The sequence below is a fragment of the Anomaloglossus baeobatrachus genome, chromosome 1 (genome assembly GCF_048569485.1).
Source record: "Anomaloglossus baeobatrachus isolate aAnoBae1 chromosome 1, aAnoBae1.hap1, whole genome shotgun sequence".
Taxonomy (NCBI): Eukaryota; Metazoa; Chordata; class Amphibia; order Anura; family Aromobatidae; genus Anomaloglossus; species Anomaloglossus baeobatrachus.
The window spans coordinates 794,813,548-794,827,746 of record NC_134353.1 but is presented as its reverse complement, the minus strand read 5'-3'; the positions used below and the strand labels follow the sequence as shown (position 1 = coordinate 794,827,746).

At 44.2% G+C, this 14,199-nt stretch overlaps 1 protein-coding gene across 1 annotated transcript in view; it reads right to left on the bottom strand.

The window, feature by feature from the left end:
• Window positions 1–3,020: 3,020 nt before the first annotated feature.
• Window positions 3,021–14,199, bottom strand: part of PGGT1B (protein geranylgeranyltransferase type I subunit beta) — a 74,561-nt gene continuing 63,382 nt past the window's right edge. Inside the window, exons 7-9 of the mRNA XM_075324996.1 lie at window positions 8,957–9,141; window positions 7,903–8,011; window positions 3,021–7,408 (exon numbers count right to left, since the gene is read on the bottom strand). Coding sequence (XP_075181111.1) covers window positions 7,227–7,408; window positions 7,903–8,011; window positions 8,957–9,141 — 476 coding nt within the window. The 3' untranslated portion in view covers window positions 3,021–7,226. The remainder of the gene's footprint in view (window positions 7,409–7,902; window positions 8,012–8,956; window positions 9,142–14,199) is intronic.

The following is a 14,199-nucleotide window of genomic DNA, read 5'->3' as shown; positions in this document are numbered from 1 at the left end:
GTCTATTGAGGCAAGGAAGTCTCCTCTGGACATTGAGGCAATGACAGAACGCAGGGTTTCCATCCGGAACTTCCTGGCGTGCACATGTTTGTTGAGCCGTTTTAGGTCCAGAACAGGACGGAACGAGCCGTCCTTTTTTGGAACCACAAAGAGATTGGAGTAAAACCCTTGCCCTTGTTCCTGAGGAGGGACTGGGATCACCACTCCTTCCGCTCTTAGGGAGTCCACCGCCTGCAGCAGAGCATCTGCTCGGTCTGGATGTGGGGAGGTTCTGAAGAACCGAGCTGGAGGACGAGAATTGAACTCGATTCTGTACCCGCGAGACAAAATGTCCGTCACCCACCGGTCTTTGACCTGTGACATCCAAATGCCGGAAAAGCGGGAGAGCCTGCCCCCGACCGGCGATGCGGAGGGAGGGGGCTGGAAGTCATGAGGTAGCCGCTTTGGAAGCGGTACCTCCATTTGCTTTCTTGGGGCGCGTGTGAGCCCGCCACGAATCTGAGTTTCTTTGCGTCCTCTGAGTCCCTTTGGACGAGGTAAATGGTGTCTTGCCCGAACCTCGAAAGGACTGAAACCTCTGCTGCCACTTTTTCTGCTGAGGTTTGGTTGTTCTGGGTTGTGGTAAAGAGGAGTCTTTACCCTTGGACTGCTTAATGATATCAGCCAATGGCTCGCCAAACAGTCTATCTCTAGATAAAGGCAAACTGGTTAAACATTTTTTGGAACCAGCATCTGCTTTCCAGTCCTTTAACCACAAGGCCCTGCGCAAAACTACCGAATTGGCGGACGCCATTGAGGTGCGACTGGTAGATTCTAGGACCGCATTGATAGCGTAAGACGCAAACGCCGACATCTGCGTGGTAAGATGCGCCACTTGCGGCACTGCTGGATGTATGATAGCATCCACTTTTGCTAAGCCAGCTGAAATAGCCTGGAGTGCCCATACGGCTGCGAATGCCGGAGCAAACGACGCGCCGATAGCTTCATAGACAGATTTTAACCAAAGGTCCATCTGTCTGTCATTGGCATCTTTAAGTGAAGCGCCATCCTCCACTGCAACTATGGACCTAGCTGCGAGTTTGGAAATCGGGGGGTCTACCTTTGGACACTGTGTCCAGCGCTTGACCACCTCAGGGGGGAAAGGGAAACGCGTATCTTTAGATCGTTTAGAGAAACGCCTTTCTGGGTGAGCGTCGTGCTTCTGGATTGATTCTCTGAAGTCAGAGTGATCCAAGAAAGCACTCAATTTACGCTTGGGATAAAGGAAACGAAACTTCTCCTGCTCTGCCGCTGCCTCTTCTGCTGAAGGGGCTGGGGGAGAAATATCCAACAGCCTATTGATGGCTGAGATAAGGTCGTTTACCATGGCATCCCCATCAGGGGTATCCAGGTTGAGAGGGGTTCCAGGAATGGATTCCTGATCACTCTCATCAGACACATCACAGGGAGACTGATTGCGCTGAGACCCTGAGCAGTGTGATGACGTCGAGGGTCTTTCCCAGCGAGCTCGCTTAGGGTGGCTGGGGCTATCATCTGAGTCATAATCCTCGGCCTGTGAAGCCGGGGACCCCCCTGTGGGCTGGATTAATTCCAAGTGAGGGGGACCTGAGGACAGAGGCCTCGCCGTGCCCAAAGACTGAGCCCCATGCATAGATTGCAAGGTTTCAAGGATTTTTGCCATAGACAGAGACATATTATCAGCAAAAACTGCAAAGTCTGTCCCTGTCACCGGGGCAGAACTTACAAGCGTCTCAGCCTGGGTCACTACCTCTCCTGACTCCGGCTGGCGAAGCAGCACCGGGTCGGAGCATTGCACACAATGGGAGCCTGCTGGTAGATCAGCCCCACATGCAGCACACGCAGTACACACAGCCCTGGCCTTGGCAGCCTTGCGTTTTGAGGATGGCATGTTGCTGCTTCCACAGAGTGATCTGGGAGAGCAGCCAGAAGCGACCTCACAGTGCAAGAAAAACAATATCTATATATCTGTACACAGTACACCGATACACCGTGAGGCACTAGAGGGACCAGCACAGAAAAATCGCTTACCGCCCGCTTAAAAAGCGGGTGTGTGGTCGCCAGATAGCCCCTAGTCCAGGTCTCCCAGAGCCTTGCGTCCTTCCTCCAGCCAGACTGCATGTAATGGCTGCCGGCGTCCTGAGAGGAAGGGGGGCGGGCCCTGGGCGTTCCTGGCTAAGAGCGGGAAGCCTGCTTCCCTCTGTGCCTAGTGTGAGGGCTGGAGCATGTAAATCAGGCTCCAGCCCTCGTCGCTGCTAGCGAACAGCGTCTCTCCCCTACCCTGAATGACAGGGTGGGGGCGGGAACGAATCGGAGCTGCCGGCGTCCTAGGCCCAAAAAGCCGGGGACTCAATTTATAACCGCCGCCGCCGTAAAAGCGCGGACGGCGGATCCCCAGCGCACCACAAGTCACAGCAGCGCCGCCCGGTCCAGAGGGGGTCGGCGCTGCGTTCCCATACACAAAAAATCCCCCAGTAATCTGTAGGGACACTAACTCCAACGTTGCGGTCCCCGGCGCACTACAACACCCAGCCAGCCCGGAGTGTGTCTGTGCCTGCCGGGGACACAGAGTACCTGTATGATGCAGGGCCTGTCCCTGATCGTACTCCTGCTCCGTCTCCATCAGGTTCTAATGGGTCTGTGGATGGAGCCCGGCGTCAGAGCTGAGAGGCCGGCAGGATCCCACTTCCACAGAGCCCTACCAGGGGATGTGGAAGGAAAACAGCATGTCAGGCTCCAGCCCTGTACCAGCAATAGGTACCTCAACCTTACAACACCATCCAGGGGTGAGAAGGGAGCATGCTGGGGACACTATATGTGTCCTCTTTTCTTCCATCCGAAATAGTCAGCAGCTACTGCCGACTAAAATCTGTGGAGCTATGCATGGAATGTCTGACCTCCTTCGCACACAAAGCTAAAACTGGAGAACCCGTGATACCACGGGGGGGGTATAGCCAGAGGGGGAGGGGCCTTGCACTTTTGATGTAGTGCTTTGTGTGGCCTCCAGAGGGCAGTAGCTATACCCCAATCGTCTGGGTCTCCCAATAGAGCGCTGAAGAAAAGTGCTAACATGCTATTTTTTATCAATTAAGAAAATGCATGAACAGAAAAGAGATCTAAATTAAGCGTATGTGCCCATATTGCTTTTTTGTGTGCTTCTTTTCTGCACATGAAAAAAAGCATTGTTTTGGCAGGAAAAAAGCAGAAAAAAAAACGTGCATTTTTTATCATGTTTGCATGTTTTTCACATGCTTTTTTTTTGCCTTCTTGATCGCGGGATTAAGGCTCTGTATCCCCACGATCTCCTCCAGGTCTCCAGCTGATGTTACAATAGGGAACCGACTCTCACGATCTGGAGCGGTGCCCACGCTGCTCCCAGAAATTTAACCCCCTGAATGCTGCGATCAGTGAGATTGCAGCATTCAGGAGGCAGGGAGAGGGATCACTTACCTGTCCCTGGCGACTGGGTCCCTGTAATGCGATCTCAGGGACCCGATCACTGCCATGGCAACCCTGGATTATCATCATGGCTACCCTGGGTTACTGAGCTATGGAGAGCCTCACACACTATGCTGTATGCACGGTGTGTGAGGCGAACTACTGACATATAATCCACCACAGCTATAAAGCATTGAAGTGGATTATAGAAAAACAGGAAAAAAAACCCAACCCAGAATGAATTGACATGCTGCTTCCTTTTTCTGTAACTAAATCTGCAAGGTAAAAAGAAGCAGCATGTGCACAGCAAGTCAAGATTCTCATAGGCTTTGCTGGCATGTGTTTTTCAATGCAGTATTGATTAAAATCTTCAAGGAAAAAAATCATGAAAAATAAGCAACGTGAACATAGCCTAAATAAATATTTTACGTGATTGCCTTTTGCCTTCAAAACAGCAGAAATTCTTCTAAGTACATGTGCACAGTTTGAGAAAACTCATCAGGAAGGATGTTCTAAAAATCTCAGAGAACCAACTACAAATCTTCCGTGGATGTAGGTTTCCAAAAATGTAAGTGTACCTAGAATAATTGATGATTAACCGATATGGTCACCGCAAATATTGATTTGATTTACACTTCTCTTTTATGCATTCACTTTCAATTTTTTTTACATTATAAAGATAAACTATGAACACTTCTTGAAAATTCTTAATTTCCATTTTTTCCACACTTGCCTAAATCTTTTGCACAGTCCTGTATATTTATTATTTTCTATTCTCCACCGCCCCAATGGCTTGAATCCCTCCTCTTCACTGGAACTGGGAACACAGTTGCTATCCTGTATCAAGTTATACCATTTGGGCATATTATGAAACTGGTATACTACCTGTTGTTATTTTAAGTAATCACTGCCATGTTAAACAAACTTTGCACAAATCATTGATACAATAACATAAAAACATAGCAATATATTTCATAAGAGAAGTATTCTTCTTTCTCCACTTATGAGCCACATGTTCCCACAATTCACTAAAAATACACCAAAATATGCCTTGATAAAAATAAGAGAAATGGCCAGCTCCTTCAGGTGTCGGCTGCCTATTGAAGTCTATGGAGAGGAAAGGAGGTATAGTGTAAAGGAAAGGCACACACAGACCCATCCATTGCTCTCTGTTTTATCTCACCCCAGCATTGTATTTCTAACTCCACTGTTTAGTACGGCTATATAATGTCCTCCATGCTGCTGCCTGTGAATATGTGCTACATAAAGACAGAAGCACAACAATCCCTCAGGTCTATGTGCTGTGAATGTAAGAGAGAGAGTATAGCAGGTAGTCTACACCCACTAGCTGAGAGACAACTGAAATTCAGGCTAAGTTCACATGTCCAGTAATCATCAATTAGAATGGATCCAGCAGCAATTCCTTGGCAAAAAAGTTGCGCAGACACAACTTTTTTGTCCATTTTTAGAAAAACGGATTTAAAGGGAATCTATCAGCAGGTTTTTGATAAATCATCTGAGATCAGCATAATGTAGGCAAAGACATCTGAATCTAATGATTTATCACTTAGTTTACTGGCTGCAGCCATTCTGATACTGATATAAATCAAAGATGTAATTTTTGCCATGTAGCAGAGCCCATACAGCTACCCCCCAACCCTACCAGGCTTTCAGTGTACATTTTCATAGACAGAAGCTGCTAATCATAGAAAGGGGAGGAGTCAGAGGTAAGCTCTGAGTCCACTAATGATGAAGCAAGGAAGCTTAAACTAACATTGAGGTAAACAATTACACACTTTGAGATACGAGACACAGTGCTGTAATCTGAATGTCAACCCTTACAGCATGCTGTCTTCAGATTACATGGCAAAAGCCTGCTGACAGATTCCCTTTAAGCTGGATCAGTTTGTTTTTTTTTTTTAAAAAAAACATTGAAGTCTATGGAAAACGTATCCTTTAAGTAGCCATCAGTCTTCTTCCATTTTAAATTGATCCAGTAAGCAAATTCCGAATCCTTTACAAGTGAAAGAAATACAGATGGCTAATTAAGGCTGCTTTCACACTACATTTTTTTAACATGCGTCATGAACTTTTTTTTGCTGTAAAAGCAGATCCTGCTTTTACAGCAAAAAAACGCATGCAAACGCATTTGTTGTTTTGCAGGATCCTGTCACTTTAAGTTTATAGGCGGGCATTGGAGTCATGTGATCAGGAGTCAGTGGAACTGAACGTGAGACTGGGAGCCGGCTTCTGACAGCTGCGGATGCTCGTAACGAAGGTAAACATCGGGTAACTTGATTGGATACCCGATATTTACCTTGGTTACGAGCCTGCTCCCTGCACACGTAAACATCGGGTAACTAAGAGAAGCGCTTTGCTTGGTTACCCGATATTTATCTTGGTTAAGAGTGTCTGCAGCTCTCAGGCGGGGGTGAGAGAGGAGAGGAAGGGGGGAGAGAGACAGAGAGGGACTGATCACCCGAGGCTGGTTTCTGGGCATGCTCAGTAGAGCAAGCAGGATCCTGTCTATCAGCATACCAGCGTTCACATGCGTTTGCGTGCAGTATAGTCAGGATCCAGCAATTTGCAGTATTTGGACGCAGCTCAAAAACGCTACAAGTTTTTGAAAAATGTTAAAAAACTGCAACTCGCTGGATCCTCACTATAACGCACGCAAATGCATGTGAACGCATGTTGACGAGAGTCCATTGCAAATGCATTGAAATGAAAACGCATTTGCACTGGATCCGTTTTTGCGTTAAAAAAAACGTTCAGGATGCATGTTAAAAAAAACGTAGTGTGAAACCAGCCTTACTGATCCATTTTTTTATAGACTCCAATGTTAAGAAAACAGATTTTTTAAAAACAGACAAAAAAAGTTGTCTGCACATGTGAACATAGCCTTAGAGATTGGGCCTGCAGAGGGGAAAACTTAAAAGTCACATAACGGCCACAAATAGTGTTATTCCTCAAGTACACAACCGGACAGTCACCTAAAAGGACAGAAGCTATTTGGCTCCTCCTGCTTGATTTTGTGTTTAGGCTCCATGACAGCAAAAGCCGAGTTGTGATAAAACTGTGGTTATCAGGAATTAACCATATGTTCCACAGTCACCTTTAAAAGTTCACATAACAACTAAGAATTCTGAAATATCTGTGATTCTTACATTTGACGAAAGTCGGTCACAACTTTCTTCCCGATAGGGAAACTTTGAGATCGCTAGCCGGTCGTGGTAGTGTTGGGATTTTATCGCAACTCAAAGGCAACTTTGTCAATGTGAAGGACGTCTGATGCCCCCACATAATCGTAACCGCAAACATTTAGTATATGTAGGACAACATATAAAATAAATTAGATCAGATACACTTGATTTACTTTCCATTGTGCCAGCATTAATCTGACCATGGTTTATAGTCTGCATAATAATTCACATAATGTTATCTGCAGATTGTATAGAACAAGGTCTGTTTGTATTAGTACTCGTGTGTTTTTGTGTTATATGTACCAAATAAAGCCTATACATGATCACAGAAGAACATTTCTAAAGCTGCTGGATGATGAAGTGAGTATTTTTAAATAATACCATGTTATAAAATAGATTTCTATTGAGGTACAGGAGGAGTGGTTGAAGCCTGTTGTACAATGCAGTGCTACTAACCGATGAACACTTTGATCGAATGACTCCAGTACAAAAAAGCACACTTGGTTAATACATGGCTTAGAGGTGGGGATAGGAATCTCCAGCCTAAGTGATGATGGTGGCCATCAGTCAAGTACTGAGGTGCAGATGGTTGGAACTCTTTTCACAGTTCTTGGCTTTCCAGGAGTCGTGGAGCTGCTGGAGATGTTTGTAGGTTGTTAGGCTTACATTCAGTGCTGGGTGGACTTCATTAATACCAGACTCCCCCATCAGAGAAAGGCCACAGATCCCGAAGTATGCATGCAAGGCATCTAGAGAGGAAAAATATAATGTACAAGTATATTACATACACAGAGATCCATGATTTTTCATTTTGTGCTTTTTTTCCACCCTCTATTCCAAGAGCCATAACTTTTTAGCTTTCTTTAACATAGCTCAGCTAGTCTAGTCTCCGGCTGTAGTGCATGGCCAGCTCTTCCCAGCCCCACTCCATGTGATTGACAGGTCTCTTTCTCGTGTGTACATAGGGAGACACCTGTCAATCACTTCTAGCTGCCATGGGCAAAGCCAGCCGGGGGCAGAGACTGAATAGTTGGATCAAAGTATATTTAAACTCTCTGGAGTTTCAGAGAGAAATATACCTGGATGCAATCGTGTAGCCAGGCTCTGATTAATGCTGGTCATCGTTTGGGCACCATGAATCGACTGACCGTTTCCTTTTAAGTTCTCCTTAAGCTAGGACATGTCATTGCATAATTGCACAGAGATACCTACGTGCATAAATGATAGAAATAATGAAAAGTACCTGGATGGCTGTCTGGCCACTTTGCAAAACCACCAACTAGACGGTCTTGGGTAGATAAAATAAAATTTCTGTTTTTCTCAAAATTTGTGAACTTGAAGATGTCTAACAGCTACAATAACCCAAAAAAAATAGACTTAGAGAATAGTAAATGAAGAATAGTAATAAAACACAATTTACAAGTATAATAAAGCAAGCAAAATGAGCAGGCTTGAACTTCAAAGGGAACCTGTCAGGTAATTTATGTGTTCTAACCTACAAGCAGGGTGATGTGTGGCCTAGTAACCCCTTCCTACCCATCCCAGTGTTGTAATAGTGTGTAACGTGCATGTATAATAAAATGTTTTATTACTTACGTATACCCTATGTAAACGAGCAGGGGTTCTAACCCCATGGATGTCGCATTGCCCCGTGGGTGTTTGGATGTTTTCCGTGGTTGAGCGTGATACCATGAATTTACTTGAGCGACGTCCCGTCGCTCCTCGTGATCCCGCGCGTGCGCACTTACCATTCCCGCAGCCTTGTCATCTGTGTGCTTGCTTCTCATATTCAGACGCGCACTGCGCATACTCAGAAGACTCCTGCAGTTCCGGTCATGCGGAGTGCGCGTCTGAAGACGAGAAGCAAGCACCCAGATAACAATGCTTCAGGACTGGTAAGTGCGCACGTGCGGGATCTCCAGGAGCTGACGGTGACGTTGCTCAAATAAATCCATGGTATCATGCCCACAGGGGCATGATACCACAGAAAACATGCAAAGGCCCACAGGGCGATGCGACGCCCATGGGGATAGAGCCCCTGCTCATTTACATAGGGTGCACATAAGTAATAAAACATATTTTTATACATGCACATTACACAATATTAAAACACAGGGATGGGTAGGAAGGGGTTACTAGGCCACACATCAGACACCTACTAAGTTAGAACGCATAAATTACCTGACAGGTTCGCTTTAAGGTGTGGAAGACATTGAAAGACATTGACACTACTCCTATTACTAGCAAGAAAGTTACAGCAAATTATCACATTTAGTTACAGTTATAGAAATCTTTACCGTTAAAGTTGCTCCCACCCAGAAAGAATAGCAAGTGTCAACTGGTTTGTTGGGTCTCCCATGGAAGCCATTTTGTTGCCTCATGATGCACCATCTTCTTATTCTGTTGAGTTCTTTCTCAGAGAAGACATCTTCAAGTTTCCCCATGAGACACAGAGAAGCGATACCACAAAATGTGGACCCACCTATAAGATAACACAAAATTTAATAATAGTTGAAAAAGTGCAGTAAAAAGCATTACTGAACGCACTACTTTTTTATATGGTTCAAAAAATTGAACCATATTCTACACAAAGCATGCATTTCTATGGTTTTTAGTTAAAAGCATATGTGGAGATTTCATCCAGCCCCAGGCAGATTCCCGGGGACCGCAGTGCATGAGCCGCCGATCCCAGTTTGTCGGCCAATAATTTCTCCTGAGACTGCAAGTCCGCGCACACAGCATTCACTACTGAACTCTGCGGTATATGCTGCGGTATATGCAACGAAGGATTACGTCCTGACACTGCTAGAGCCAGGACGTTTTTTTGTGGGCAGAGTTAGCGTGCTCTGTACTCACGCCCTGTTCTTTTGATGAAGCCAACAGTAAGAAACAGTCTTGTTTTACCCTTTGTGATGTTTATACACCAGTCACAGTTTCTTGTATGTGATGTACATACACCAGTCTCAGTGTCTCCTATAAAAAGTATATACAGGTGCACCTCAATAAATTAGAATATCATCAAAAAGTTCATTTATTTCAGTAATTCAATACAAAAAGGGAAATGCATATATTATATAGTCATTACAGAGTGATCTATTTCAAGTATTTATTAATGCTGATGATTATGGCTTACAGCCAATGAAAAAAAACGTTTTCAGAAAATTAGAATAATTACCACAAAACACCTGCAAAGGCTTCCTAAGCATTTAAAATGGTCTCTTAGTCTGGTTCTGTAGGCTATACAATCATGGGGAGACTGCTGACTTGACAGATGTCCAGAAGGCAGTCATTCACACACTGCACAAGGAGGGTAAGCCACAAAAGGTCATTGCTAAAGAAGCTGGCTGTTCACAGCATGCTGTAACCAAACATATTAATGGAAAGTTGAGTGGAAGGAAAAAGTGTGGTAGAAAAAAGTGCACAAGCAACCAGGAGAACTACAGCCTTGATAGGATTGTTAAGATAAGGCCATTCACAAATTTGGGGAAGATTCACAATGAGTGGACTGCTGCTGGAGTCAGTGCTTCAAGAGCCACCACACACAGACGTATCCAGGAGATGGGCAACAATTGTCGCATTCCTTGTGTCAAGCCACTCATGACCAATAGACAACGCCAGAAGCGTCTTACCTGGACCAAGAAGAAAAAGAACTGGACTGTTACTCAGTGGTCCAAGGTGTTTTTTTCAGATGAAAGTAAATTTTGCATTTAATTTTGAAATCAAGTTTCCACAGTCTGGAGGAAGAGTGGAGAGGCCACAATCCAAGCTGCTTGAGGTCCAGTGTGAAGTTTTCACAATCAGTGATGGTTTGGGGAGCCATGTCATCTGCTGGTGTAGGTCCACTGTGTTTTATCAAGACCAAAGTCACCGCAGCTGTCTACCAGGAAATTATAGATCACTTCATGCTTCCCTTTGCAGACAAGCTTTTTGGAGATGGAAATTTCATTTTCCAGCAAGACTTGGCACCTGTCCACACTGCCAAAAGTACCAATACCTGGTTTGATAACCACAGTATCGCTGTGCGTGATTGGCCAGCAAACTCGCCTGACCTAAACCCCATAGATAATCTATGGGATATTGTCAAATGGAAGAAGAGAGACACCAGACCCAACAATGCTGACGGCTGCTATCAAAGCAACCTGGGCTTCCATAACGCCTCAGCAGTGTCACCGGCTGATCACCTCCAGGTCACGCCGCATTGATGCAGTAATTCATGTACAAGGAGCCCCAACCAAGTATTGAGCGTATTTACTACATGTACTTTTTAGTAGGCCAACATTTCTGAGTTTAAAATAATTTTTTTCATTTGGTCTTATATAATATTTTACTTTTCTGAGATAATGACTTTTGAGTTTTCATTGGCTGTAAGCCACAATCATCAACATTAACAGAAATAAATACATGAAATAGATGACTATATAGTATATGTGTTAACCTTTTTGTATTGAATCACTGAAATAAATTAACTTTTTGATGATATTCTGGTTTATTGAGATGCACCTGCAGCAGCGCTGAGAGAGCGGCCTCCGCCCACCCAAGGCTCTCTATAGAGATTGTACATTGACTGTTTGGTGTTAATCACAGCAGGGGGCATGCTGGACTGCCATGCACATGCCAGCTAGACCTAGCAATGTTAATCACCAAATGATCAAGCTTTTAGTCTTCGTAAACAACAGCACAGAGCCTGATAAAAGATGAACAGATGATTTTTGTTTCCTAACCCCTACAGCATGCTGGCATTAGTTTACATAGTAAAAACCTGCTGACAGATTCCCTTTAAGTGGAAAATGCAGAGAGCTGTCAGAGGCGGTCGTTAATGATTTGTGCCCCAGTGCATTCAGGGTGGCAGAACATTATTCAGATAATCATTCATAACCTGTCACCCGGCCAAGGTGTGAAAGTGCAAGGATTTTAGTGCTCATAATCAACACTGAATAAATCAAGAGGTTTTAAAGATTTTGCTTCCATTTCTCTGTAATTTGCATGTCATTAATATATTTATTCATCAAGTGATTTTCACAATTCCACTACTTTTTCTTCCAAGTGTTGCAAATTGATGGTTTGGCCAAGTTATTAAAGCATCAGATTCCCACATTTCGACTTTTTTTTATCTAGCATTCCAAAGACCAACAGCCCAGGATTAATCCTAACATGACAAGGAATAAAATAAGATCAAGAGGAGATTTTTCTCTTACAATATATTACTATATATAAACTTTGAAAGATTCACAACAGATAGGATTCAGATTTCTATTTTGTTGTGTAATTTTACAAATCATATTCAACTACTATTTTTTTTGTCTTCAGCTACTATGCAGAGCTATGTGTCTTCATAGTTGCAGACTTCTATAGTTATATATGTCATTTTGTACTATATGTTGTACATTTAGGTATACAGCTTTGGCAAAAATTATTTTCATGCGTCTTGGCATGCTTTCCAACAGTCTTTCACACTGCTTTTTGATGTGGATGAAGCACCACCACATCAAAACCCTGTCATGGCCAGTCCATTCTCCAGTCCTGAACCCCATTGAAAACCTTTGGAATGTAATCAAGAGGAAGATGGATAGTCACAGCATAAGGTCACCCAAAAGCAGTGTGAAAGACTGGTGGAAAGCATGCCAAGACACAGGAAAAATCATGATTATTCCACAAAATATTGATTTCTGAACTCTTTCGGAGTTAAAACCTTATTAGTATTGTTGTTTCTATATTGTTATGAACTTGTTTTCTTTGCATTATTTGAGGTCTGAAAGCAATGCATTGTTTTATTATTTGGACCATTTCTCATTTTCAGAAAATAAATACAAAATTTTTGCTTGGAAATTCGGAGACATGTCATCAGTAGTTTATAGAATAAAAGAACAATTTACATTTTACTCAAAAATATACCTATAAAGAGAAAAAATGATAAAAACTGACAATTTGGAAGTGGTCTCTTAATTTTTGCCAGAACTGTATATACCTAAATAAATCACAAAATAGGAACACTATTCAAGGGGGGTGGGGGGCGTAGTATTACATTTCCTTAAAGGATTATTCCTATCAAAGCCATTTAATGCTTAGCTACACAATAAAAGCAACTCATTTATTCAGTTTCATGAATTAGAGATGCACATAAAACACCTATGACAAGCTATTTTACTTGAAGCCATCTATACTAATCTGCCATTGTGCAAACAAGATGGAAAATTATAGAATCTTGCATCAGTTTCTCCCCCTCAGGCCGGAGCGTGTAACCTGCGTGAGGTTTTAGTGTTAAGAGTTTTTAAGGTTAAAGGTAGACATAAGTGCATTGAAATCAACGTATAACCTAACATGTTATCCAGAGGAAGGGAAACACCCCATGGGGCAGATAGTAATAGCCCGATATTAGAGGAAAAACTCCTTCCCAACTCCACATACAACAATCAGACTAGTTTCTTGGATCAAGGTCCAATCACAAAATATAGTGCACGGAAATCGGTAATATTATATTTTGCAAGACAGGCGAACCATTATAATATGTGGCAGAGAGTTCCATAGTCTCACTACTCTAAGGGTACCTTCACACTTAGCGATGCAGCAGCGATCCGACCAGCGATCTGACCTGGTCAGGATCGCTGCTGCATCGCTACATGGTCGCTGGTGAGCTGTCAAACAGGCAGATCTCACCAGCGACCAGTGAACAGCCTCCAGCCAGCAGCGACGTGCAAGCGACGCTGCGCTTGCACGGAGCCGCCGTCTGGAAGCTGCGGAGACTGGTAACTAAGGTAAACATCGGGTATGGTTACCCGATGTTTACATTAGTTACCAGCGCACAGCTGTGTGTGCAGGGAGCAGGGAGCCGCGCACACTGAGCGCTGGCTCCTTGCTCTCCTAGCTACAGTACACATCGGGTTAATTAACCCGATGTGTAATGCAGCTACATGTGCAGAGAGCAGGAGCCGCGCACACTGAGCGCTGGCTCCTTGCTCTCCTAGCTGCTGTACACATCGGGTTAATTAACCCGATGTGTACAGCAGCTACATGTGCAGAGAGCCGGAGCCGGCAGCACAGGCAGCGTGAGAGCTGCAGAGGCTGGTAACTAAGGTAAATATCGGGTAACCACCTTGGTTACCCGATGTTTATCTTGGTTACAAGCTTACCTCAGCTGTCAGACGCCGGCTCCTGCTCCCTGCTCGCTTCATTTGTCGCTCTCTCGCTGTCACACACAGCGATCTGTGTGTCACAGCGGGAGAGCGGCTTTGAAGAAAACGAACCAGGGCTGTGTGTAACGAGCAGCGATCTCGCAGCAGGGGCCAGATCGCTGCTCAGTGTCACACACAGCGAGATCGCTAATGAGGTCACTGCTGCGTCACAAAAAGCGTGACTCAGCAGTGAGCTCGCTGTGTGTGAAGCACCCCTTACAGTAAAGAATCTGTGTTTCTGATTATGATTAAACCTTATCACTAAACGTAGTAGATGCCCCCAGGTCAACATCACAGCCCTTGGTGTAAAAAGATCATTAGTAAGGTCTCCGTTAAATCCATATAAATTTGCATATTGTAATATTTCCCCT